The sequence below is a fragment of the Indicator indicator genome, chromosome 7 (genome assembly GCF_027791375.1).
Source record: "Indicator indicator isolate 239-I01 chromosome 7, UM_Iind_1.1, whole genome shotgun sequence".
Lineage (NCBI taxonomy): Eukaryota > Metazoa > Chordata > Aves > Piciformes > Indicatoridae > Indicator > Indicator indicator.
In genome coordinates this window covers 12,924,082-12,951,630 of record NC_072016.1, presented here as the reverse complement: position 1 = coordinate 12,951,630, position 27,549 = coordinate 12,924,082, and the positions used below count along the sequence as shown (strand labels likewise).

The 27,549-nt window shown below is 51.6% G+C and overlaps 1 protein-coding gene across 1 annotated transcript; it reads left to right on the top strand.

The window, feature by feature from the left end:
* The first annotated feature begins 286 nt into the window (after positions 1-286).
* Positions 287-27,549, top strand: DNMBP (dynamin binding protein). Its single transcript, XM_054382305.1, has 16 exons — positions 287-446; positions 3,318-3,440; positions 4,487-6,421; positions 19,453-19,640; positions 20,236-20,335; positions 20,833-20,980; positions 21,700-21,717; positions 22,380-22,579; positions 23,978-24,108; positions 24,338-24,442; positions 24,653-24,781; positions 25,206-25,538; positions 25,957-26,139; positions 26,273-26,471; positions 26,567-27,006; positions 27,364-27,549. The coding sequence occupies exons 1-16, from the start codon at positions 302-304 to the stop codon at positions 27,547-27,549; spliced, it is 4,563 nt and encodes a 1,520-aa protein (XP_054238280.1). The 5' UTR covers positions 287-301.

Below are 27,549 nucleotides of genomic sequence, written 5' to 3'. Positions count from 1 at the left end.
CCTTCCCGACAGGAATTCACTTCCAGTTTTCTTGCTGCTTCTCCCCTCATTGCAGCACAAACATGTGTCCCCACAGAGGTAGCCAGAGGGGCTGGACAAGGTAGGTTAGAACATAGAGGCTCTTGTGGCATGGTTCACATGGCAGGGGTTTTCAGGGAGCTCAGGACAGGACCTTCTTGCACTGTTTTTGCCTCTTGCACTCAGGAAGAGTTTATATGATGATTTCAAATGTTTCTGGCTGCTAACAAAGTTCCTGCTGTGTCTCAGCCTTAGGTACTGATCTGCCTTCAAACCCCACACAATGGAGACAGGCTCAGTGGTACGAGCAGTCTTTGATTTCTGTCCCAGCGTTTCTGAGGAGCTGCCCCTCTTCGTGGGAGATGTCATTGAGGTGCTGGCTGTAGTGGATGAGTTCTGGCTTTTTGGCAAGAAGGAAGGTGTCACAGGTAAGATCTGGTAAGAGCTGGACGTGCCTGCAGGCAAGCAGGTATCTGTAAATGAGCCAGCTAACCATCCACCTTCTGAGCACACCTCCCTTGGCTAGCACTGTGCAGGATCAGATAGGTTTTAATAAATCTTTCAAGGGATTTTGCTTGGAACTGAGAATGCAGGTTCTCTGCCACTGCTGTCTTGCCAGCTTTGTGTCAGCTATTCAGACAGCTCATTTGTTTCTTGAGAAAGATTAGTGGAGTGTCAGCTCTTGATTTGATGAGAGCCTCATGATACTAGATGTTCCATCCTCTGTGGTGGGACAGCCCATTTCCTGGCTAGCTTATGCACTGACCTGCTGTGGCAGTGGAAAGGGAGAGAGGAAACAGATGCACTGAGAGTGGAAATGCATCCACAACCAAATGACCTCGTCAGGTCAAATCAGTGGGAGATGCAGCAACAGAATCCATGTGCTCCTCCAAGCCCTCTGACTCAGCCCCACTTCCTCCCTTCCGCTTTAAAGCATTTTCCTGCACAAGCTGGCAGCAGTATCTGGGTTTCTGAAGTAGTGTGCAAGTTGCTTAAACTTTTGAAGGGATGTGAGAACCTTCTGAAGCAGCAAAATTCTCTTAGTGAAACACTTAGAGTCTCGTAGTCCCTGTTGAAGCAGCCCTTTCTCATCTTAGTACTGAGAGGATGTCTGAGCTCTCAGGGAGATGAAAACCAGGCCACTTCAAAGCATAAGCCTGACTTGCATGGGGGTGGGACTGGAATTTCATTCCTAGCTGTGGAGATGGGGCTGCTGATGCAGCAGCAGTCTGGAGTCTGCTAGCAACCACAGGCTATCTCCTGGCTAAAACAAAGATGGACAGGAGCAAAGGTGGAGAAGACTTCTTTCCCATGCTTCATGTAGCTGATAAATGAGCACATCAAATGAGCACATGCCTCATCCTGCTGCTGCTGCTAAAGTCACTGGGCACAGATTACTTCCACAGAAATCACCATCTACTTCACCAGAGTTTTGTCTCCCAGCCTCTTGTTCTCAAGAGATGAAGATATTAAGGAGTAATAAACAGATATGTATCATAGCTCAAAGATAAAGAAACATGCTGAAGTCAAACCAAATGGTTTTTAATGACCTTTAGAATCATAGAATCAGTCAGGGTTGGAAGGGACCACAAGGATCAGCCAGTTCCAACCCCCCTGCCATGGGCAGGGACACCTCACACTAGATCAGGCTGGCCAGAGCCTCATCCAGCCTGGCCTTAAACACCTCCAGGGATGGGGCCCCAACCACCTCCCTGGACAACCCATTCCAGGCTCTCACCACTCTCAGGGTGAAGAACTTCTTCCTCACGTCCAGTCTGAATCTACCCCCTTCCAGCTTTGTTCCATTCCCCCTAGTCCTATCACTACCTGATAGCCTAAAAAGTCCCTCCCCAGCTTTGTTGTAGGCTCCCTTCAGGTACTGGAAGGCTGCAATAAGGTCTCCTCAGAGCCTTCTCTCCTCCAGACTGAACAGCCCCAACTCTCTCAGTCTGTCCTCACAGGAGAGGTGCTCCAGCCCTCTGATCATCCTGGTGGCCCTCCTCTGGACATGTTCCAGCATGTCCAGATCCCTCTTGTAATAGGGGCTCCAGAACTGGATGCAGTACTCCAGGTGGGGTCTCACCAGAGCTGAGTAGAGGGGGAGAATCACCTCCCTCGACCTGCTGGCCACACTTCTCTTGATGCAGCCTAGGATCTGGTTGGCTTTCTGGGCTGCAAGTGCACATTGACAGCTCATGTTGAGCTTCTCCTCCACCAGCACCCCCAAGTCCCTCTCCTCAGGGCTGCTTTCCAGCCAGTCACTGCCCAGCCTGTATTTGTGCCTGGGATTGCCTCAACCCAGATGCAGGACCCTGCACTTGGGCTTGTTGAACCTCATGAGGTTGGCTTGTGCCCACCTCTCCAGCCTGTCCAGGTCCCTCTGGATGGATTCCTTCCCTCCAGCATGTCTGCTGCACCACACAGCTTGGTGTCATCAGCAAACTTGCTGAGGGTGCACTCAATGCCACTGTCCATGTCACCAACAAAGATGTTGAACAAGACTGGTCCCAGGACTGATCCCTGAGGGACTCCGCTTGTCACTGGCCTCCACTGGGACATGGAGCCATTGACAGCCACTCTTTGGGTGCGGCCATCAAGCCAGTTCTTTATCCATCTAGTGGTCCACCCATCAAGCCCATGTTTCACCAGTTTGGAAACCAGGATGTGATATGTGACAGTGTCAAAGGCTTTGCTCAGGTCCAAGTAAATGACATCAGTATTTAACTCAAAATCACTTGCATTCCTCTCCCCTGGAACAGCTGTTGTAGTTTTCTGCCCATTTTTCTAAGCTAATGTTGTAGGGAATTGAAAATGCACGTGGCCATCTCAAGTGTGGCAGCCTGACTTCCATACTAAGGCCACACAGTGGTCAAGACTTACAAAGTGAGGAGCACCAGGTAGATGTGCCCAGTCACAAGACACTGGTCTCATGATCCAACGCTCTGAGTCCTCACCATGGCTCTGAGTTGCAAAGCAAGCAATGAAAGTAGAGAAAACCTAATATGTCTCCTCAGGAACTCCATGATGGTGGCATAGACCCAGTAATGAACACAGTCTGCTGGTTGCCTGGAGTGAGCTGAGGGTACAAAGCTTTTTGTTCTCTGTTAGTTCTTAAGCATTTAAAACCTCAGGAATTCCTGACTCCCAAACTGATTCCACTGTGCTATTGAAGCACCCTGGGTAGCTGGCTATTTTCCTTTGAAAAGAGGCTAATAGATCCCAAAATCCGGATGGAGGGTGGAGGGAGTGGTGACGGGCTGCAGGAAAGACTCATTGCTGACAACTGCTTCTCATTTTAGGACAGTTTCCTAGCAGCTTTGTGGAATCTGTGGATATTCCTCCTTTGAAGCAGGGAGAAAAATTGTTTGTTTGTACCAGTGACTTCACATCTCAAGAACCAGGAAGCTTGTCATTGCAGAGAGGTAATCTTCATTCCCTTCCTCTGCTTTGCATCCCATAGCCCTCACTGTTTACTCCAGAAGTGTGAACCTAGTCACAGCATCATGCCTAGACTAGCAAGAGAGACAGGGAATTTCCCAGTACCCAGTGACATGGGTCATGTCAAATCCACCTCAGACCTTTGGGCTTCTCCCACTCCAATACCAGTTTCTCATGACCTATCATTACTCCAAATTCCAAAAATTTGAGTCACCTGATCATATTAAACTAACAGCTGCCTTTCAACAGCTTTCCAGCAACCATATCTTACACTTGCATCTGTGGGACAAATCAGAGCTTTGCTGCGCCTTCGAGGCTTTGCAGCCAAAACTGTGTGTGCAAGAGGCACTTCCTCTCCTCTCTCCTCTCCTCTCCTCTCCTCTCCTCTCCTCTCCTCTCCTCTCCTCTCCTCTCCTCTCCTCTCCTCTCCTCTCCTCTCCTCTCCTCTCCTCTCCTCTCCTCTCCTCTCCTCTCCTCTCCTCTCCTCTCCTCTCCTCTCCTCTCCTCTCCTCTCCTCTCCTCTCCTCTCCTCTCCTCTCCTCTCCTCTCCTCTCCTCTCCTCTCCTCTCCTCTCCTCTCCTCTCCTCTCCTCTCCTCTCCTCTCCTCTCCTCTCCTCTCCTCTCCTCTCCTCTCCTCTCCTCTCCTCTCCTCTCCTCTCCTCTCCTCTCCTCTCCTCTCCTCTCCTCTCCCCTCCCCTCCCCTCCCCTCCCCTCCCCTCCCCTCCCTTCCCTTCCCTTTCCTTCCCCTCCCCTCCCCTCCCCTTCCCTCCCCTTCCTTCCCTTCCCCTCCCTTCCCTTCCCTTCCCTTCCCTTCCCTTCCCTTCCCTTCCCTTCCCTTCCCTTCCCTTCCCTTCCCTTCCCTTCCCTTCCCTTCCCTTCCCTTCCCTTCCCTTCCCCATCTTGAGCATGCACTGTACTCTGTGCACAGTGCCAGACCTTATCCACAGGCAGCAAGGACACAGGGAGACAGGAATAAGAGATGGGAAGCAATCATGAGGGCAGTTTTGAACTGATGTGTCATTTCCTGCAGGAGACCTGGTGATCCTGGGGGGGTCCCTGGCCTCCAGCTGGCTCCAGGGCCGAAGCAGCTGGGGTTCCAAGGGCTTTTTCCCCTCATCATGTGTGCGGGAGCTGTGCCTTTCAGCTCGGAGCCGTCAGCTGTCCCAGAGTGCTCTCCTGGAGGTACCTGCCTACTCACTGGGCCAGGCCAGGGCCCTGATGGACCTATCTGCTCAGCTGGAGGAGGAACTGGACTTCAGGGAAGGAGATGTGATCAACATCATTGGTGTCCCAGAGCCTGGCTGGTTCGAAGGTGAGCTCAGAGGCCGCAGGGGCATCTTTCCAGAGGGTTTCGTGGAATTGCTTACTCCTCTGCAAGCATCAGAAACCTCAGTGGATTCAGAGCCCACAGGGACTTGGGACACCAATGGGACAGTGAAGATGCCCTCCAACGAGGGGGAGGAGCCAGGGAGCACTTATGGTATTGCCCTTTATCAGTTCCAAGCCCTGGAGTCCAAGGAACTGGATTTTGATGTGGGTGACAGAATTCGGATCATAGGCATTCTGGAGGATGGATGGCTGGAGGGAGAGCTGAGAGGGAAACGTGGCATCTTTCCACACAGATTTGTGAGGCTGGAAGCCTCTGAGGCTTGCAAGGAAAAGACAGGTGCTGGGGATCCCCAAGGTGGGAGCAACCATGGAGTGACCATCCATCAGGACCTGAAAAGCACCTGCTCCGAAGCTCTTCCTTTTATAGGGAAAGACAGCAAGGAAACGAAGGATGGCTCAGCTGGAGACCCTGAGCCTGACACCATATCGTCTCACAAGGCAGGGAGGTCAGAGGGTCCTCTTGGCACTGACTTGAGTCATCATCAGACCTTTCCCAGCACAGGCCATCAAGGGTCACATCCCAAAGGCACAGTGGACTCCCTCCCCTCTGACCACACAGAGACAGTCAATGGTCTTTTCCACTCAGCTCAGCTGCCTATCCAGCAGGGCAACAGTCCTGACCAAGCAGCTGAATTAAAGCTTGGTGGGACTATTTCAGCCTCTCCAGGAAACTCAGAAACTCATGAGCATGATGGAGACAGTGCCACTGTGCCCCTACAGGCTCCCCACTCCCCCCCACATCCTTGCAGGAGCCAGGCAATTTCTCCTCCTAACACTTGGGCAGCATCCAAGCCCCAGGAGAGCCAGAGCAGCACCCAGGACCTTGACAGTTGGGTGGACAGTCAACAGGAGAAGTCCAAATCTTGTTCCTCCAGCCTGGGAGGTGCCCAAGTGGGCCTAGATACGTGGTCTGGGAGCTGGGGGGAATGTTGCCCACACGCACCACAGGGGGAAGGCTGCACAGACCTTGACTCCAAACTGACAGAGCAGCTGGCAGAGTTTGAGAAGAGTCTGTCAAGCACAGGCGCCGAGCAGGACAAGATCTCCCGCCACTTCTCTATCCTGGACTACAGCTCTGAGAAGGACATTGTCCGTGGGTCTCCTGAGTGTACGCCCCACACCAAGCAGCCAGAGAGGAGAAAGGCCCTGAGGCCACCCCCTCCTCGGCCCAGCAGCCTTGTGACAACCCCTCTGCACACGCTGGGTGGTCGGGTGCCCAAAGGCAGGTCTCTGTCCTTCTCAGTCAAGCCCTCCCGGCCCGCGCCTCGGCCTCCATCAAGCAACCAGCGGAAAAATGTGGCCCCTGCCCAGCTTCAGCCCAGCACCCAGGAGCAGCGGGTGGAGGAGGGACATGAGGACTTGACACAGGCAGGATCAGCTTCCCCCTGTTCCATCCTGCTGACAAGGATTGGAGAGGTGGAGCGAGACCTGGAGGCTTACAGCAAGACTCGCGCTGAGCTAAGCCTGATGCTGGAGGAGCAGCAGGATGAGCTGGTGAAAGCAGAGACCCTGGAAAACCTTGATTTCTGTGACTCCAACATCGAGAGCCTCAGTGTGGAGCTGCAGGAGCTGAGAGGTGAGTCTGCAGTGGTATGAGATGGGGGTGCTTTAGGGGGACAGCTGACCACTGCTGCATACAAGGCACTGTTGGAGCCAGTCTTTTATATCCTTCTCTAATTCCTGATTCTGGTTGTTCTATAAGTGTTGTTGCAGTACAAATCATCATGATTTGTTTTGGAGAACAACAGTGTCATTCTCTGGATATCCCTCAGCCCTGGCCTTCTCCACCCCATTTTCATTCCAACTCTCCTGTCTCCTCTTCCAGCCTCATCATCCAGAGCCCTCATCTGATCCGTTCCCAGTGTGTCTTTACTCATGAGTGAAAACACAGCTGCTGCAGGTTCAACTTCCATGCCCCATTCCCTCTTAACTGTAGAGCAGCAGCTTCAAGTGGTTTTGCTGGTGGTCCTGCATTTGAGGTGTGAGTTGATGTCTGTGGTGGGACTGCCCTCAGCCTGTTAGGGCATTTGGTTTTCTGCAGTTTCTTCTCTGGTGGTGATATAGACCTCTGGGGACTTGTCACTCAAATCATAGGGGATGTACAGAAGGACACTGAACCTGACCTGGTAGTGGGGAAGGTTAGTGGGCAAGAAGCAAAGCCTGCCCCTGTGCTTCTGCCATCCATGAAGTCCAGAATTTCAGGACAGAAAAATGATGCTGCACTGTCAGTAACAGCAACAAAGAACTTTACATTGCAGCATGTCTGTAGCCAAAAAGATTGCTTCTGTCCTTGCAGCCCAGAAAAATTACTCAGTGAGGAGAAATTTGCCCTGTTCGTATCAGCACATTTGGGCTCCAAAACCCAAAGATGACATTAAAAGGTCAGTACTGTTAATTATGTTACACTTGATATTACAGTAGACAAACTGGAAAGACAGGACCACGTGTATCTCCCACAGTCTCTTCCCTAGCTTCTCCCAGGAGCTCTGACACTGCAGTTCTGTTAACCAAAACCCACAATGTGCAGGAAATGTGGGCACTGCATGCGGGAGGTGGAGTGAAATGCCAGCTCCTGCCTGGGGATTACTCACTCTGACTTCATTGCCTCCAGCCTCCCACTTGTTAACAGTGCTGGGGAGCCTAGGCACTTTGCTGCAGGATCATGTGTGATGCAGAGCACATGGGAATGAAGGCTGATACAGGAGCATCAGTGAAACAAGGTGACAAACAGCCTCCATATCAGTAGCATACAAGAGGAAAGAGGCTTGGAGTACTTGGGGCTAGATGAAATAACTTGAAGGTAGGAAGAGGAACATCTGGACTGGATCTCAAGGAAAATTTTCTGTTGGAATGGGTCTTGCTGGGAAATGTCTCCTACTGTCACAGTGCTTTTGTGACAGATGACAAATCCTACAGAGCCTGTGCCCTGTTGGGTACTGGAAGTGGAAGTTTTAGGCAGGAGCTAACATACTATCCTGAGACATCCTATCCATCAATGTATACCCTTGGCAATCCTAGGGGACTTTTTACCACTTCAAGAGATCTGAGGATTATAAGTAGCCTCTCTGATTCTTTGGTAAAGATGTGCCCTGCCTAAGCTCTGTTGCATCCCTCCTGCTACATCTGAGTTTGGCCAGAGAGAATCACAGAAAACATCCAGTTGGAAGAGACCTTAAAGATCATCCAGTCCAACCTTTGATCCAGCACTGAAAGGTCAATACTAAACCATGTCCCTCAGTGCCAGGTCCACATGCTGCTTAAACACCTCAAGGGACGGTGATTCCACCACTGCCCTGGGCAGACCATTCCAATGTTTGATAACCCCCTCTGTGAAGAATTATGTCCTAGCATCCAGCCTGAACCTGCCCTGGTGCAGCTTGAAACCATTTCCTCTAGTCCTGTCGCTTGCCACCAAGGAGAACAGGCTGCCCCCTCCTCACTCCAACATCCCTTCAGGTAGTTGTAGAGAGCGATGAGATCTCCCCTCAGCCTCCTCCAGACTCCCTCAGACACTCCTCGTAGGCCATGTGCTCCAGGCCCTTCACCAGCCTTGTTGCCCTTCTCTGAACATGCTCCAGAACCTCAATGTCCCTTCTGTAGTGAGGGGCCCAGAACTGGACACAATACTCCAATACACAAATCTCTCAGGCTTGCTAGTTCAGCTTGAGTAGAATGGGCCGGATCAGTGATGTGGAGCTGCATCGACTCAGCAAAAGTGGAGGGGGCCAATCTCTTTCAGTGGTGCACACTAACAAGACAAGAAACAATGGGTTCAAGCTTGAACATAGAAGATTTCCTCCTCAACATGAGGAGAAACTTCTTTATAGTGAGGGTGATGGAGCACTGGAACAGGCTGCCCAGGGGGGTTGTGGAGTCTCCTCCTCTGGAGGCTTTCCAAACCCACCTGGATGCGTTCCTGTGCAGACTACCCTAAGTGATCCTGCTCTGGCAGGGGGGTTGGACCTGATGATCTCTTGAGGTCCCTTTCAACCTCTAATGTACTGTGACACTGTGATAAAATGAGTTTGCACCATGCCTCAGGTATGGCCTCTGCCTTGCTGCTGTTGGGGCACATGGAGGCACATGAAAGAAAGTAAAACTTGCCCTAAGCATTGACCAGCAAACAAGACTGGAGTCATCTAGGGGGAACCCAGCCCCTTGGTATGTCTTTTGGGGAGTCAAAGGAAGAGGAGAAAGTATGTGTTCTTCTAAAAGATACGTTTAAAATCTGTAGGTTGCTTCTTTGGCACATCTTGAGTGCAGACTGGTGGATTGCTGATCACCAGGCTTTGGCAGGATTAATGCTTGCTCTCCTGCAGTTGGAGTAGGAGGGTCCCTTGGTTTTACTTCTATCTTCTACCGGGTGGGAACATTGGCTGTACATACCTAATGAGTGTTAGAAGAAACTGAGACATGGATGACATTCACCAACCCTGCTGGTGTCTCTCTAGGGCGTGTTTTGGTCATCTCTTGATTTCTTACAGGAACTTCTGCATTTGGCATGGAAGGCTGGGGAGTACATTGCGCCCTGCAGTGAGGTGTTACTGGAGTGCATGTTTCTGTAGCCTTCTGGAAACATATTATGTGTTGGCACTGGACTCCATAACCCACATAGACCCTTGAAGCCTGTTCCTATCAGTGGGGCACCAGCCATTTTCCCTGAAGTAGGGAACCGGGCAGCTGTGGCTGCATGACGCTATGTAGGCACCACTCAGAAGTTTTCTGTCATGCTGCACATCTCAGCTCTTCCCAGGATCTGTGGATGAGGGATAGGAGACAGACAGATTCAGCATCAGGTTTGAGCAAGGGGCAGCCTGAAGGCTTCTGTTTCCCCCAGGAGTAGAGCCCAGCCTCTGCTAGACCATGTTGTTTAGCCTCCACAACAGCAGGAGAGTGAAGGGAGTGGAAGGAGATCTAGTATCCCAATTCTGGTTTGTGGCTTCCCACAGTCTCACACCATCTTTTTCTGTTCCCTGAGGATGTGGATCTTAGGGCAGGGCCTCCACAAGCCCCAGTGCTCTCCTTTTGCCTGTCTCTGAGATTCCTCGGAGAGGCTTTGGCAAAGCTGCAGAGCCGGTTTGGGCAGTGAGAGCCTGCCCAGCCCGGGCCTCCCTCCTCGGGGCTGGTTACTGATTACTTTGGGCAGCAGGTGGAGGAGACTGGAGCTGGCAGTGATTGGGCCAGTGCCTCTTCCTACCCTTGCTGGCTGGTTTCAGGAAACACCACCTGCATTCCACTTGGGACAGAAGCACTGGAGCGGAGAAACGGCATCAGCCCAGCCCTGGGCTCATGCTCAGGGAGCAAGTAGCAAAGGGAGTCAGTGCTTGCACTGCACCCCGGCAGGACTATGTGCAGTTATCCTGGGAGGAAGCATGGTGTGGAGGATCGGAGGCAGGGCCTGCAGCTTCTGGGCTGGGAATATGAGGACTGTTGTGCCGTGCGGAGAGAGGACGTGGCTGGGGTCTCTGTGCTGCACGGTGAGGCTCGCTGCGGTGACAGACCCAAGGCAAGGAGGCAGCACCCTGGCTGCCCCGGGGCAGACCACAACTGGGACACTTACAGAAGAAGAGGAGAGTGCAGCTGTGTGGACCAACAGAGCATGAATGGAGACTCTGGAGGGTTTTGGAAAGGAGATACCCAGTATGTGGACTGGAGGAGAGCAGACCGTGCTTGGGAAGGCAAAAGCTGGGATGCAGGGGGTAGAAACTATAGAAGGTGTGAGAAGGGGAATGTTCAATACAGAGACTGCACTGCTGAGATAAGAGAAGGGCGGTACAGAGAGGACAGAGTACCTGGACCATACAGGGAGGGGGGAAGGCAATATGGAGAGGATAGAGGCCCTGGAGACTATAGGGAAGGGAGAAGGCAGTATCAGGAAGACAGAGATCCTAGGTACTACAGTGAGGATGAAAGATACGGAGAAAAGGAAAGGCGGTATAGGCAGGAGAAGGGCGCTGGGGAGTATAGGGAGGGGAGAAGGCAGTATAGAGAGGATGGAAGCAATCAAGTATATAGCAAAGGGGAAAAGTGGTATAGAGAGGATGGAGGCTCTGGGGCATGTAGAGAGCAGGAAATACAGTATATAAGTCTCAAGGACCAAGAAGACTTTAAGCAGCACAGGCAGCCCAGAGACCATATTATGGACCGCAGCAGTCTGGACAGAGGTTGGGAAGCTCCTGAATTTGCAGTTTGGTCCTCAGGAGATGGTAGAGCAAGCCTGGGTTCAGACACCTGCTATACAAAATCCAGGATGCAGGACATGGATTATGATGGCTATGGGGAGCTGGAAGGAACAGCCCCAGGGCCTAGGAATCCAGCCAGGAGCAGGGACCAAGCAGAGTGCTCGAGGGTACGCACAGGCCGGCCGGACTGGAGCCAGGTCTGGGAGCAGGAGGCTGACGAAGCAAACAGAGTGGGCTCTGGGCTGCAGCGAAACAGCTTCTACAGACGGACGGCTCCCAGCGCCTTGCGACACTCAGAGTTTGTGCAGACCAGGAAGGAGAAGCAAGGTACGTGGGGAAATGCTGGACACTTGCCTTGGGTGTGCCTTCACTCTGCCCTGGCACCAGGGCAGCACCAGGACTTGCACAGGCAGGTGGCCAGTACAGCCAGGCTGTTGTGGGAAACCCCTGAGGCTTGCTGAAGTGGGCATCATCATTGTTACCCGTCTGTACAGTCACCTACATGTCTTGCAAGGGTTCTTACCTCATTTCATAGAGGCCCAGGTGGGAAGGAAGCCCAGGCAGCACAGACCTGTGACTCACTGCTGTCCTTTTGATCATTCTTCCATGGCCCTGAGTGTTTTGGGTACACCCAAAAACCTGTGGCCCTGATTTGTCTGCTCTCTCAGGGCTCTAGAGAGATTTCTTTAGGGGAAAGAGTGAGGTGTTGGGGTTATTCCCACTGCCTATTTTACTTTCATAACCCATCATGAACAGATTCTGATATTCCTGACCCCAGGGAGGCTGAGTATGGCAGCTGTTTGCAGGCAGCATGAAGCAGAAAATTGGGGAAGTTCTTGTAGCAGTGAGATAACACGTGGAGGGCAAGTACTTGTAGTTGTGTGATTAACACATGGGCTGGACACCAGAGCACCCATGCTTCGAGGGACTGTCACAGATGGGAGTGGTACCTCCTTCATCGCCAGCCCCTTGACAGCACAATGGTCCCTTGACTGTGCTACAGCAGTTGCATGCCCTGTGTCCTCGGTCCCTAAGCTATCCTTGGGTCTCCAGTCACATCAGCTGGCAATCTGGAGCTGGAGAGATACCAAAGCTGAAGGGCGCAGGATGTCTTGGCATGGGTAGAATCATCCCATTGATGCTGTGGCTGGGACAGAATCAGCTGCAGACAGCTATGTGGGGCTTGGCATGTTGTAAGAATTATTGTGTGTCAGGGAAGGGACAGCAAGGTCATAGGGTCTGGTTTAGAGGGACTGAAAGAGCCTTTCTGAATGGACTGGCCTCCCTGTTGGGCAGCTGTGTGTCTGAAAACCTGTTTGCTCCTGCACGTTTTCTGCCAGCCTCTGTCCTGAGCACCACTGTGTGGACTCTCCTTGAAGGAGCATAGAGAAAAACAGCACCACAGTGCAGCAGCCAGAGAGGTGGCAGAACTGGAGGCTGTGGCTGCCTGTCATCTTAAAAAGTGTGAAATCCGACCTCTGTTAAGCATTTGATTAAGCAGGCTCTGCCAGTTGCATTTCTGTGCTTTCTAGCTGCCCTGGTAGGGTGGGACTTTGCTCAGCTGTGTCCCCAGGGCAAGGGAAAGGAGAGGCTTAGCAGTGCCCAGATGTCCAAAGGGCATCAGGGAAGCTAGGAGGAGCCAGGAGTAGAACTGGGAGGGAAGCAGCCTATAAAATAGCCTTAGGAGGCTGGCACGTTGCTGGCCTGGCCAGCTTTACAAGAGTTGAGGGGACAGATTGCAGTGCTGGGTGAGAACCTTTACTCCTCTGATATTAAATGCAATGCTGCATACACCCATGCAGGGAGGGTGTGGGGGTATTTTTCCTCACTGTGGCAAGCTCAGGGGTCGGAGAGCAGCTGTAGAAGGTGCAGGGTAGGATGCTCTCACCATCAGTCAGTGCCCCACAGTAGAAAGGGGAGGAGAAAGGCTCCGTGTGTTTTGTAACTCTGTCCATGCTGAGGCAAACTTCTGGTTGCAATACCCTGTTATGTTACTCCCGGGGCACAGCACTGCACCAGTAACAGCCCTCCTTGAAAAACTTGCTTTGTTGCCATAGCTGCCTCAATGTAAGACCTCACCAGAACCAGCACCTCTTCAGTGTTATACTTCACCAATATCTGGGACCCTCCCCAGAAGCCCTCCCACACCACACTTGGCAACAGACACCCTTGACGCCCAGCTGGTAGGAAAAAGCTGGTTCTATTTTCCCCTCTGTGTGTGTGTTCCAGGCATCTTTTCTGATGCTGTGTACTTCTCTCCCAGATTGCTCTTTCTGGTTATTACTTTCTTTCTGGTGCAGCCCAGTGACAACTACTTGGTTAGAGCATCTCTTCTGGCAGATGTGTCTGCCTGCCACGTCAACAGAAGGAGAACCCGCCTGTCATAGCTTTGCTGCTTAGTCACCATCACTCTTACACGTTTTGCATGCTAATTTGTTGCATTTCAGCCCTGAACCCAAACCTTTCTTCTACTAAATAAAAGCTTTTTAGTTGATGGTATTTTCTTCTCAAGGCAGGTACTGTAATTAAGTAATTTTTCAATCTTCAGTTCTTTGTAGTGAATAGTCTTAAAATACTCCTAGCAAAGACTCAGAGGAAGACCTTTCAGTGTTTGTTTTTCCAGTGTGCAAGGAATTCCTGCTGAGTTTTGGACGAATGATTACACCCCAGCATACAGCCCTGCATGTGGCTGCATTTCTTGTCCCCATTAATACAGTAATGCATTTGTCTGCATTAAACCTACTTGATTTGAATAGTTCAGTCTTACTCAGAATACCTTGGGTCACTCAGTGACTCATTTGCCTCATCTTCATTTATGGTCCTGTTGAATCAATGTTCAGTTTCTACATGGCAGCAGTGATTTTCCATTTGCTTTAACAATGTTATATAGGATCAACTCAAACACAGTCCCTGGAGAACCTGATTAGGAATTCTTCTCTGGATGTTCTCCACTGGCAATGAGTTTTTGAAGTGCCAGCTAGCAAAGTCTTATTTCTGCTTTTTAGATGGAAAGAAACAAAACATTTATTACATAATTCTGCCTTTTTTTCCAAATTTATCAAGAATTTTACATTCTCTGCTTACTTGTGGGATTGCATCATTGAAAGGGTTTCTTTTGTCATCCCAGTCACTTTAGTTGATGCTTCAGCTTTGGAATGATAGCTCTTTGCAGACTTCATGTTACTTCATTTTTTTCTGTGTCACGGGTTGGGGCCCTCCCATGTTCACACTGAATGTGCTGGAACAAGGCTGTGTTGGAACAATGGCTTTCATTTTACCTGGCATAGAGACATCCCCACCAAGCAGGCTCTGTATGAGACCTCTCTGAAATGTCAAGCCATTGCAGTGGCCCTCGAGAAGTGTCCCCAGTCTGCTCCTGTTCAGTTCATTTTGTGGTTTGTCTGGATTTATCTCCTGCTCCTCAGTCTCAGGATTCAGCCAAGGCCAGTGGCTGAGTTCACTTCTGTTGACTGAAGTCCTCTTTTACCATTGCACCTCTCTGCTGCAGTATCTGCTTTCTGCTAAGGAGCAGTGAGACACTGAATATATGCAGCCGGTTGCTTTTGAAGCAGCAGATATATTCTGTTACAGGCTTATTACCAATGTCCAGAGCAAGAGTTTCACCCTAGCCAGATCCTGCTCCTCCTCCTGAAGTTTAGCCTTTCACTCAGATTTGTTACTCTCTGCCCTAGTTTCTTGTCATGGTAGCCAGTGGCTCCTCCCCTCCTGGCATCCACATACTTCAGATATTTGCAGCTGGTTTGTTTTACCCTGAGTCACTGCTTGACTGCTGAGCTGGGGTTGGGCTTGCCTCATGGGTGGGAGCAGCTCCTGTCGAGATTGCTGCTTACTGAGCCAGTGCAAGGGGTTGTCCTCAGCACTGACAAGCAGCACATCCCTCTTTGGACTGGATCAGCAGCCTGGGTGCCTTGTGAGGCTGCACCGTGCCACAGGGGATACTGGCAGGTGAGCTCCAATGAGGAGGAACTGGGGGGTGATGCAGCCCTTTCTGTGAGCCCCCCAGTCCATGCATGACGGGCACACATTCTGTTGGATCTGGTCTTCATGGGTCAACTCTGCTTCCAGACTAGGGCAGAGAGAAAACCTCTAATTGCATGCATGCTCCTGCTAGGAGACTGGGTAATTAGAAGCTTTTGTCAATTGGAAGCAAATAGGTGGAAGTAGTATTCCAAGTGCAGTCCGTGTGATTGCAATATTAAATTGTAGCATCCACAAGAAGGGTAGAGGTAGGAGTTGACACTTTGCTGCCAGGGGCTGGGTTACAAGTTGATGTTGAATCTCCTGTGCATCAACCAGGAGAACTAGCACAGCTCACAAGCAGGTGCTCCTGAGAGGCTGTTGCAGACCAAACCAATCTGAGGAGCCATGGACTTGTCACAAATGCACTAAAGGGGATAGAAAAAACCTACTTTGTTTGAGGTTTGAATTTAGAGAGGCAGATTGCAGAGCTCATGCAACCAATGTGATAACAAATTTTGAGTCTCTGAAAATTGTGATTGAGAACACTGTTTTTTTTAAGTGAATTTCTGAATGCCCATTTGGCATCCATGTCATGGATAAAACAAGAATTTGTCACCGGATCAGAATTCGGTGGCATCATTAGAAAAAACAGTCACATTCTTGCAGAGCCCTTTTCAGCTGTGGTGTACAATGCTTCCAGAGCTAATGGATGTGAGGACTCAAACTGAAAGGTAATATTTAAATAGAAAATCTGTGAAGAAAAATGGAGATCTGTTTCAAAAGCATTTACTAGATGACCAAAACCCACAGCTGTGAAATGGATGGGTTTAAGTGAAATGCTTAATAAGCCTCATTTAGAGAAAACTGCTATTAATCTACACAAGAACATGTGACAAACAGGAAAAAAGAAACTGATAGCACTCAGCAAAGATGATGTGAAATACAAGAAGTGAGAGTTTTTTAATGTGTCAGAAACAAACCCTAAGTATTACACAAATATTAAAAACAAATTGTGTATTTGAATGTTTTGAAGTGTGTTTGGAAAGAGGCAGGATGACTTTCGAGTTAATTGCTGAAGGAGGACTAGTGATAAACAGCAAAGAGTCCTAAGAGACTTGGCTGCAGCACAGTCTTGTTTTTAAACAGATCTTGAAATAGAAAGGGCAAGAAGGGCAGAGCAGAATTAATGTGTGTACGTTTTCAAAATGACATGAACACTGATACAGTGTAAGTGGGTAGAACTAGTGGCCAGCATTGTGGCATGTCAAGCAAGCTGAGGTGATGAGTACAATGGGCTTAACATCTGTGCAAGGAAGGTTTTCATTTCCTTTCTGCAGGTGAGGATTTGAGACTTGCATGAAGCTGACAGTCTCATGAGTCAGTCAAAGCCTCGCCGCAGGACACTCTCTGAAAGGACCTGACCTAGATTTACTTGCCCAGGGTTTGCTTGGTAGAGCGTGGGGAGCTGCTGGTGGCACTGCCATCACTGGCTCCGTTTTAGTGAGCTGGTGCCAGACACATTGTGTGACTGCAGTTTAGCTGCAGCTAAAGCTGAGCCCACAGCAAGGTTGTTTGGTGGGGCACTGAACTCCTGAGACATCCTGTGCAAAGCTTCATCTGGTAGTATTTTGCCTGGGGATAAATGCAAAATCCTATTCTTTGAAGGCACGTGTAATCTTTTCCATTGTCTTCCCAAATGCTGCTGTGTGGATCGTTTCTGGGTGTTGGTCTGGCTGGTCTTCATTTTCAAGATTCTTCCCTGACCACCCCATGCTGGTATCAGCTCACCCACCCACCTCACCTCAGTTTCACACATCTGTTTGCATTTACAATTAACACCTTCCTGCTTCTTCCAGGTTGCCTTCCAAGTTGAGATTGCTTTCCTGCAAAACAAATGCTATTCCTTTAAAAAATAACAAAAACTACCTTCTTTAAAATAACTCTTTTTTATTATTATTACTACCTTAACACTTTGCACTTCAGAGACCTGCTGAGTGTATTATCTTGGTGTTTCTTTGTCCCTCCTGTACATTTTTCTGTCTCGTGTCCTATTCAGGCTCAAGCGCTGTGTCTTGGACAGGATGTCCCCTCCTGTGTTTGTAGAGAACCTTGCACAGAAAGGTCTGGTCTGCTACTGAAGCTTTGCAGATGCTGTGGAAAAGCAAACGTTACAACCAGCAGTTGCTCACAGGCCCTCTCTGCAGACTCTCTAAAGTTCATCATTGGGGACTTACTGGTGAGGAGTCAACTCCAAACAACCTTTTCCCTTATGCAGAGTGGCTGTAATGGGGGTATTTTTAAGGATACTTGCCAGTAGGAATCAGTGAAGCCCACTTAGTTCACTGAGCAGGCTTAGTTCACTAGATGGTTGTGTTGGTTGTGCCACTAAATCCTCCTCTGTGGAGCTGGCCCTTTTGGCTCTCTCTAGGCTCAGTTTCAGGGCAGGGCAGCAACTCCAACATCAGGAGATAGGTCTGGGACTCATTTTGGAAGTTACTTTTCTGCAAGAGGCACAGTGGTTTATCCTCAGCCCAGGTAGCTGTGAGAAGTTGCAGTTTGATGCTGATGCTGCTGGCTTCTGTTTGCCACTGCTCCTTTGCAACGAGCTGGTGTGGTTTCAGCTAGTTATGGGCCAAGTCAGTGTCTCATTTCAGCCACCTTTCATTTAATTTCGTTTCTTTCTTGGGTCATTTCAATTCAGAAATCCCAACCTAGCAAAGCAGCAAGCAGGGTGCTTAGGCAGAAGCAGCAATTTCCCATCTCGTGTTGAATGCTGCTGCTGGTTAGTGCCATCACCCAGCAGGGTAGGGCTGGGGGTGGAGGGCAGGTGGCCAGCCCCTGGGTAGAGGTGGCTGTGAGCAGAGAGCAGGAGGGGTGGCTCTTCGGGCTGTGCACAGAGGGTGTTGGGATACCAGGGTAAGTCCCAAGCCCTGATGTGTGTTCTGGTGAGTCCAGCTGAGCCTGCTCTTAGAGCAGAAGCCCTAACAGGGTTGTCTACTCCAGGCTCAGCTGCTGTTGCCTAAGTTTGTAAACAGTTCAGGGGGGTGGAAGTGCCTGTCCTGCAAAAATACTGTTACAAATGTCTGAGCTGGGGCACGTCCACAGCTCTAATAAAATCCCATTGAGAACAAGCAGCTGGGAGACAGCTGGAGTGGACAAGCCTTTGTCAAATCAGTAACTGGCTTAAGCCAGGTACCTGAGACAGCCTGGAGTGCTGCACGGCACTCAGAGGTCCCGTTTGCAAAGGTGCCAGCTGCCACAAAATGAGGGAGACTTCAGTGCTTTTGGGGCAGACCCTGCCCCAGAGGAGTGTTCCAGTGAAGTGCGGGACAGGGACACTGCTGAATCTGGTGACGCCGTGGGGGCGTAGGGCAGGGTGCCGTTGCTGTGTTTTTGCCCAGAGAGCACATGGTTTAAAAGCAGACAGAGCAAGCTGTTGGGATAGAGAGTGGTTGGGGCCCAGGAATCTGCTGGGGGGATAAGATGTCGCTATGAAAACTGTGGGGGGCTGGGTCAGCCTGGGAGCCGCAGGTGGGAAGCAAAACCAGGAGGCAAAGGATCTGCCGTGGCCTGGGACAGGCAAGACGGGGCTGGCCAGCTGCCCGCACGCCCTGCCGCAGGGCAGCCGGGCTGCGTTGTGCCCTGTGCACCGGCACCGTGCCGGAGGGCTGCTGCAGGGACGGGACGGCGCCCTGGGCTCGAAGCAGGTTCCTGGCCAGTGCTGGGAGTCTGGGGTTCTCTCTGCCCCATGGCTGCCGCCATGGCAGGGTGGCCGCCCACGGAGCGCATCCGTCACACCCCAGGCCTCCGCCTTGCTGGAGCTCTGGGCCCCTGCCCCTGCCTCCCGGCGAAAGTCGCCGCCGGCCCGGCCTTCCCGGCGCAGCTTGCGCTAATCCAGCTCCAGGCTTTGCCGCCGGCTGCCCCATTGTCAGTGCCCGAGGCCTTTTCGGCCATTCAGATGGAAATGTCCCGAGGCCGGAGAATGGAGATCCTGTTCCCAGCCTGAGGAGAGGGAGCGGTTGCCATTGCCCGTCTGGGAAGAGGGCGAGGAGTGGAGTGCGGCTCCCCTGCCGTCTGCCCTGCTTTGTCGAGCTTCCTGGAGCAGCAGAGTTTGGAACCCGGGCTAGGAGAGGGGTCTGGACACGGCCGGCATCAGTGGGGTCGATCTGGAGCGGGTTTGTAGTGCTTTGTGCTTGCTGCCTCGATTGTCCGGACATTGCAGCATTACTGGTGCTGCAAGGGTAGGCTGTGGGAGCAGACTGGGACTCCCTCATGCCCTGAAGCTGCCCTGAAGAGGATAGCCTCGTCAGAAAGGTCCTTGCATGGACAGGCCTGCTATCCAGTAGTCCTGTTTGCCAGATTTCAGGTTGCATTCAGCTACTGGTTTGTCTCCTGCCCTTGCATCCTAGCAGGAGAATGCTGATCTTGCTTGTTTGCCTTGCAGAGATGACTCTCCTGTCCTCCCAGATACCATCCCTGGAGACTTCCTCAGCTGCCACTGAGAGCCCAGAGCAAAGGATGCTGGAGAAGAGGTCCAAGATTATTGAGGAACTGCTCCAGACAGAGCGGGATTATATCAGAGACCTGGAGATGTGTGTGGAGAGGATCATGGTGCCACTGCAGCAGGCACAGGTAGGGGGACAGGCTGTGGTGCAGCACAGGTAAGATGGAGCAAGAATACTGAGTCTGCTTTGTTCTTGGAGGTGGTCAGGCAGCAGCACAGGAACCCATGGAGAAAATTCAGCAGGATGGTTCTCACTGCTCCTTGCACTCATAGCAATAGCCCATCTGTTTTGGGATCCTGCTAAGCTCTCACTATTGCAGAGAGCAAGAGACCTAGCAACAACTATCACAAATTCATTTCCTAGGGCAGGAAATACTCTTCTTCAGTTGATTTGTAAGTTAAATTCATTGTCAGGAGAAAGAAAAGATGGGGTCTTGACATGGGGACAGAGTTGGTGGGATAAGAGAGAGAGTAACAGGTGAATAGAGGCAGGGATGGAATTGCTGGCGAAGAAGAGGACACTGTGATAGAGCACATAAGGAGTGAGAGTTTCAGTGCCCTGAGGAATGAGGGAGTGAATACAGAAGTCAGTGTAATGGGAGGTCACACTAGGTCACTGCTCTGAAGCTGGGGAGTGATGAGTTGCAGGAGGGCAAGACGGGGCTGTTTGGTTTCACTGGGACATGTTACACCATACAGGACATCTTTCTTCCTATTCCCCAGATGCAGAACGTAGACTTTGAGGCTCTTTTTGGAAACATCCACATGGTAATTAGCTTCTCCAAGCAGCTGCTGTCCACTTTGGAGGCGTCAGATGCCATTGGTATGAATTCTGCTGTAAACGTTTCTCAGCAGGCTGGCATGGGCTTTGGTGCTGAGGCTGAACAGTTTAAATGGTGGGAGAGGATCCGTGAGGCTGGGCTTCCTCCCCACTGTTCTCTGTTGCTGCTCATCAGTCCAACAGCAAAGCCAAGCAGATCTGTGTTGTACTGTGGATTGTTATGCTGTGCCTGTGACCCTCCATGGCCCCTTGCCCACTCCACACTCCTGCACTGCCAGCTTTTGCCACTCAGGCCTTGGGCAGCCTGTGCCTTTGCTCTCTGTGTGGTTCCGGTGATGCTTCTCACCCCCGGGAGACCTGGCTTAATTGAGCTCTGTGGTAGTGGGTGATAAGGTAGCATCCTGGGTGCTCTAGTAGCACTACTTGAGCTGCGTGTGTAGAATGGGCACACTGGTCCTCTTGCTGTGAGACGTGCCAGCATCATTGGAGGCAGCTGGGGAGGAGGAGACACTGAATCCCTGCTTTGCTGCTGTCTGCAGGGCCAGTGTTCCTGGCACAGCGTGCAGAGCTGGAGAGTGTCTACAGGGTGTATTGCCAGAACCATGACGAGGCCATCGCATTGCTGGAAGCCTATGAGAAGGATGAGAAGATGCAGAAACTACTTCTGGAGCTGCTGGATAGTCTCAGGTTGGAGCCTTTGGCTGTGTCAGCTACCAGGCTGGGATTGGAGGGGATCAGTCTCCAACATAGAATCATAGAATCAGTCAGGGTTGGAAGGGACCACAAGGATCATCTAGTTCCAACCTCCCTGCCATGGGCAGGGACACCTCACACTAGATCAGGCTGGCCAGAGCCTCATCCAGCCTGGCCTTAAACACCTCCAGGGGTGGGGCCTCAACCACCTCCCTGGGCAACCCATTCCAGGGTCTCACCACTCTCATTGCCACCCCTATGCCAGCAGTGCTTGGACAGTTCAAGTGGTGACTTGAGAGGGGCTGGCTGTGTCACTGCATGGTTGATCAGGCTCAACATCCTCTGCCTCAGCACACAAGTAGGCCCCTTTAGGGACACCTGTAGGCCCCTTTAAACTGAGCAGAAGTCACCAAGGCCCAGAAAAGGGGACATGTTCTGGACTGAGGGATAGTTTTCCTCAAGCCCTGGTTCACCACAGCTGATAAGGAAAGGAGCTTCATTCACTGGCTCAGCAACTGCCAGGTCAAAAACTTGTGGAGCTTAATGCCCTGGCATCCAGCAGAGCCAGCTGCTGCTTGGGAGGGACAAGGCTGCCCACTGCCCTGGCAGCATTACTGCAGGATGGCACGAGGGCACTGGCTGTGGGATTGCACACCTGCCACCCCAGTAACCCGTTGCTTTTCTTTGCTTTTTGGCACTCTGTGGGTCGGCAGGAGCCTGTACAGTGAGTGGTAAGTGCATTCTTCCTGTTAGTCTCTGCTCATCCATCTGCCCTGGCCCAGCTGCTCCCTTGTAACTAACATCCTACCACTAGCTGCGTGCATGTCGGGGAGCCCTAACAATGCCTTGTAGAGGCACACCTGGGAGGAGCAGGGTGTCTGAGGCACAACTATAACAGAGCTGGTGGGTAGGCTGTGCAGGCAGACAATGCAGGCAGGTGATGAGGTGAAGAGAGGTCTTGGGCAGGAAACAGGTTTTGGGAGCCATCAGTCCCAAGAAGCCAGGCAAGCCCTGTGCCAGTTGTGGTCATGAACACACTCTGTCCCACAGTGGGGCTCAGGTCTGGGCAGGATGGGACAGTCTCAGGTAAGTGGCACTCTACCAAGTATGTGGCTGTTCCTGTGGGATTTTATATGGTTGGTGTGGTGATGGAGAGGATTATGTCTGGAAAGAGTCACCTTGAGTAAGTGAGGTTTGGAATCTGGGGATGATTTGAGATCACTGAGGGTTCAGTGGTGTGGTGAGTTTGGGGGTGAGGATGATATGACTTAGAAGTAGAGCGGGTTTAGAGGCATCGATACTCTGGGTCTAGTTGGAGTTAGTTGAAGGGTGCAGAATTTCTGTGGCAGAGCTGGACTGAAACCTGATGCCTCTTTTTTGTTCCAATTCCTAGGGGCTGCACAAACTACATTAACCTGGGCTCCTTCCTCATCAAGCCAGTGCAGAGGGTGATGCGGTACCCGCTGCTGCTGATGGAGCTGCTGAGCGCCACTCCCGAGGCTCACCCTGACAAGGCACCGCTCACCGCTGCTGTCCTCGCAGTTAAAGAAATCAATGTCAACATCAACGAATACAAGCGCCGGAAGGACCTGGGTGAGTGGCTGGGGAGTGCTGGGGAGAGAGAGACTGGAGTGGGTGTGTTGAGGTTTGCACCTGTTGGCTCCTGAGTCTTAGCTGGCAACCACAGTGGTGGAGAGAACCTGCTCACAAGGGCTGTGCCCTCAGAGAAGGGCAGTGCAAGAGAAGTATCTCCTGCTTGGTTTTTTAAAATGCAGTACTTCACACAGTATACCTCTGACTTGAGCTGAAATGTGTGTAACTGCTGACCACATCTATTAAATGTAAACAAAAACACTGATAAGACTAAAGAATATATAGCTAAAGTTAAATGCCATTTTAAACACGCAGGGAATTAATCTGCTAGGGCAGTCTTTGCTGTACTGAGATTTGGAGACTAAGATTGAAGGTGTATCTGTAGACAAAACAGAATCGTGGAGGTGCTAGCTGCCAGACTTCTTCTTTGGGGTCTTCTGTCCAGCCTTATACTTGGAGCAGAATTGTCTCAAACATTGTTTCTGATAAGCCATCAGCTTGAGGGAATCTCCAGCCAATTCTCACTGACCCCTAAGGATGGAGGTTTCACAGCCTGTCTGCCCTGCCAGGGCTGTACCACCTTCACAGTGAAGCTGTGCTCCCTGATCTACCTTGAAGCTCCCAAGGTGCCAGGTGTGACTGTTGTCTCTCCTTGTATTGTCTGGAACTGCTGTGAGGAGTTTGGCTTCACCACCTTTGTAGCTACCCTTCAAGTAGCTGCCAACTGTGAGCAGATCCCCCCCTACCTCCTGCCAGCCAGGCGAAGCCCACCTGGCTTCCCCAGCTCTCCTCATGGAGCCTGAGCTCTTGTGGGTCAGGAGCTCTCATTATCCTACATCTCTCTTCGTATGGAGGCTCCAAAACTGCTAACAGTGTCCAACTGCAGCTTCCTTGAGACTAAAGAGAGGGGAAAATTTCCTTTGACCTGTTGGCCACCCTCCCTGTTTTCTCTTAGAAGCCCCTGACTCTTGCAATTCTTACACTTTACTCTTTCCATGTAGCCCCACTGAAGCTGATATGACACAGGCTGCCTGAAAAGATTACTTACATTTTCTCAGGAAGCAAACTAAATACTTCATGTATGTCCAGTGATTGTTCTACACCACCTCCTATGTTGTGTTAGGCTAATGCTATGCATAGTTCTGTGGAAGAGTTTGAATGGTGGGTCTACAAACTGCAAACTGTAGGGCATATCAAGAACCAAGTTAGGGGATTACAGGTAGCACAGTGCTGGATGTCAAGATGATGTGTGTTAGGATATGATGTATGATACATGATGTGCTTGGGACTGCAGAGGCTTAGAGAAGGGGAGAGCCAGCAATGAGATCGTTGATGAGACACTGTAAGACAGGGGCATTGTGCTGACAAAGGTTCTGATTTCTACATCAATCTTTTTAGTGTTAAAGTACCGGAAAGGGGATGAGGATAGCCTCATGGAGAAGATCTCCAAGCTCAACTTCCACTCTATCATCAAGAAATCCAATCGTGTGAGCAGTCATCTCAAGCACCTCACAGGCTTTGCGCCCCAGGTAGTGTGGATCAGCTGCCCGGTGTCCTTACACCCTGTGGTGCCTGTGGTGGTATCTGCTGTTCCCTCCACACCCCTTCCCCCATGAGTAGCTCTGATCCAGGCAGGGTGAGTTTACAGTCTGAACTACCCACCTTTGCTGTCCAGCATGTGGACAGGAGGCCCTGTATCTCACACCTGGGAGGTGCTGGAGTCCTGCACTGCCTCCCTTGAGACATTTTTTCTCACAGCTGAAGGATGAAGCCTTTGAAGAGACAGAGAAAAATTTCCGGATGCAGGAGCGGCTAATAAAGTCCTTCATCCGGGACCTTTCTCTCTACCTGCAGCATGTCCGGGTGAGTCAGTTTGAATGTGATGCCTGCCCTGTGGGTCTCATCACACACTGCCCCTCCTGCCTCCATGGTGCATACCTGCAGTGCCCCTGGCCAGTGCTCCTGCCTTCAACACTGCCAGCAGGGGTCTGTTCTCTGAGGGTCTTAGTTGCCTTCGGAGGCCTCTTCTGCTGGGCAGCAAACATGGCTGTGCTGACTGTGTCCCTGGTGCAGGAGTCAGCTTGCATGAAGGCGCTGGCAGCAGGGAGCATGTGGGACCTGTGCACAGAGAAGGGCAGTGGGGACTTGGACCAGTTCCAGAAAGTGAATCGGCTCATCAGCGACCAGCTCTTCTCCAACTTTGTGAGTGAGGCTGTGCCCTTGTGTGCTGGGGCACTCCTCTGGGGCAACCTCTGGGAAGCTGCTGGGAGGATAACACAGCCTGACAGAGGTGTAAGCACTCCTGTTTGGCTCTTCTCTCCTGAGAGCTTCTGATGTACATTGAGCATGCCTGTTAGGTAATGCCTTTTTTCAGCCCTACCTGAAACACTACAGCTCTCTGTGAGTGGTTCAAATACTTCCCATAGCATCGCCCACACTGGTACAGTTATGTAAGGTTATAGTACAATTCCTGTTGGAAGGGACCTCTGGAGCTTTGGTGGGTGTCATCAGGCAGACCCTGTGCTGTTCTGGGAAGGTTGTGTGCTGGAGGGTGAGCTGCTGGTGTTCACTGCATGGTGGGAGAAGGCACCTTGTCTCACCTATTCTCTGCATCTCTGCCCACCAGAAAGAGCGGACGGAGCGGCTGGTGAGCTCGCCCCTGAACCAGCTGCTCAGCATGTTTGCAGGGCCCCACAAGCTGGTGCAGAAGCGCTTTGACAAGCTCCTTGACTTCCACAACTGCACAGAGCGAGCGGAGAAGCTGAAGGACAAGCGGACACTGGAAGAGCTCCAGTCAGCCCGCAACAACTACGAGGCCCTCAATGCACAGCTACTGGACGAGCTGCCCAAGTTTCTGCGCTTCGCCAAGGAGCTGTTTGCCAGCTGCTTGCGGGGCTATGCTGAGGCACACTGTGACTTTGTGCGACTGGCCCTGGAGGAGCTGAGACCTCTCTTGTCGGTGGGTTCCTGGAGCACAGCCAGCACTCAGTGCAGCAATAATACCTGCAGAGGGCTTGTCCTGCAGCCTCTCTGGGACTTGTCCCATTGCAAGGGAAACTGCTGCTATAGTTTCAGGCCCCAAGTGCCTCAGGGAGGGCTCCTGTAGGGTGCTGTCAGGGTAGGGATTGCAGAGTCATGATGCAGTTATGCTTAGAGACGGTGAAGGCTCTGGCTGCTCCTGGTGCAGTGGGCAGGAGAACATTTGCCTTAGAGAATCTCAAATCATGAGTGTGAGGACCTCTCAGAGCTGAGTCCAGAGAGGACTGCAAATCTGGAACTGATTAAAGTCTCAGAACTCGGAGCCCTGCTTGGCCTCGGAGCTAGTGTGGTCTCTGCTTGTAGCTCTCTTTCCAGCTATCATCCTGCTCTGGTTCTAGTTGCTGAAGGTGTCCAGCAGGGAGGGGAACCTCATTGCCATCTTCCAGGATGAGCACAGTCGAGTCCTGCAGCAGCTCCAGGCCTTCACCTTCTTCCCAGAGTCCCAGGGAGCTCCCAAGAAGTCCTTTGAAAGGAAGAGTGTGGAGCGTCAGTCTGCCCGGCGGCAGCCCCTTCTTGGCTTGGTGAGTTCCGTCTGGCCTTTTACGCAGACAAACGTGGGTGGGGAGTCCAGATCAAGTGCCATGTCTATACCGAGGCATGTCAAGGCTTGTAGAGTCCAGGACAGACAGTCATGACTGCCTTATTCTTCCTCAGCCTACCTACCTCCTGCAATCAGATGAGGTCCGAGCTGCCCTCCTGGTCCGCTATCCCCCAGACAGTCTCTTCCAGGCAGACCGCAATTTCAATGCTGCCCAAGACCTGGATGTTTCCCTGCTGGAAGGAGACATTGTGGGTGTCATCAAAAAGAAAGACCCCATGGGCAGCCAGAATCGCTGGCTCATAGACAATGGGGGTAAGTGACTGCTCCCTGCCCTTGGTGCCTGCTTGTGAGTCCCCTCCTCTGCTCCCTCTCTGCACCAACCTGAGCTCACTTCTTCCTCTCCACAGTAACCAAGGGCTTTGTGTACAGCTCCTTTCTGAAGCCCTACAACCAACGCCACAGCCAGTCAGATGTCTCTGTGGGCAGCCACTCTTCCAACGAGTCAGAGCACAGCAGCTCCTCTCCCCAGAGCAACACCGCACTGACCTTCAGCCCCAGTGTGGGGACTGTCACCTTCACTCAGAAACCCCTGCAGGACTCTGCCTCCCTGGAACACCCGTACCAGGCTTCACAAGCCCCTTCAGAGACAGACTCCTCCTCTGTGCTCCAGCTTGGCTCTGGTGACAGGACAGCCTCGCTGGAGGCTGGTACAGCGACATCTCAGCATCGCTACAGTCGCCCCAAGCTGGGCTGCAGTGGGCACCCCACCAAAGCACATCTCAGGCCTGCACCCTCAGTGGAGGATAGAGACTCTGGGCTGGAGAGCAGCGAGTCTGAGGGTAACCAGGTGAGCCCTCAGCCTCCTCAGTGGGGCTGAGAGATGTCTAGGACTGACATCCTCACTTGAATTCTTCTGCTCTGGGCAGTGACTAGGGAAGGGTGGGAGGTGGAGGCTGCTTTGTCCTACAGGGCTGTGGTAGAAGGTAAGACATTTTCTTCCAGCAGCAGAGGTGCAGAGGCAAAGAACTAGGCTGCAAATGGGGGGTGCGTAGGTGAGAGCAGCTCTGGGAAAGACCACAATGAGGCTGGAGCTCTCACTTTTTGAGAGGAGGAGCAAAAAAACCCACACCTGCTATGCAGTATAACAGCAAGCTTGTGATCCATGAGCACCCAACTGAAACTGTCCTCTCCTTCTGTCTGGCAGATATACTATGCTCTCTACACCTTCAAAGGCCGAAACACCAATGAGCTGAGTGTGTCAGCTAACCAAAGACTCAGGATCCTGCAGTTTGAGGACATCACAGGCAACCGGGAGTGGTGGCTGGCCGAGGCACATGGGAAACAGGGCTATGTGCCCTCCAGTTACATCCGGAAGACAGAGTACACGTGA

Coding starts and splice junctions, on each gene's coding strand:
- DNMBP (XM_054382305.1), top strand. CDS start 302: ATGGAGACAGGCTCAGTGGTACGAGCAGTCTTTGATTTCTGTCCCAGC. Junction 24,109..24,337: donor TCACAGGCTTTGCGCCCCAG/GTAGTGTGGATC, acceptor TTTTTCTCACAG/CTGAAGGATGAAGCCTTTGA. Junction 24,782..25,205: donor ACCAGCTCTTCTCCAACTTT/GTGAGTGAGGCT, acceptor TCTGCCCACCAG/AAAGAGCGGACGGAGCGGCT.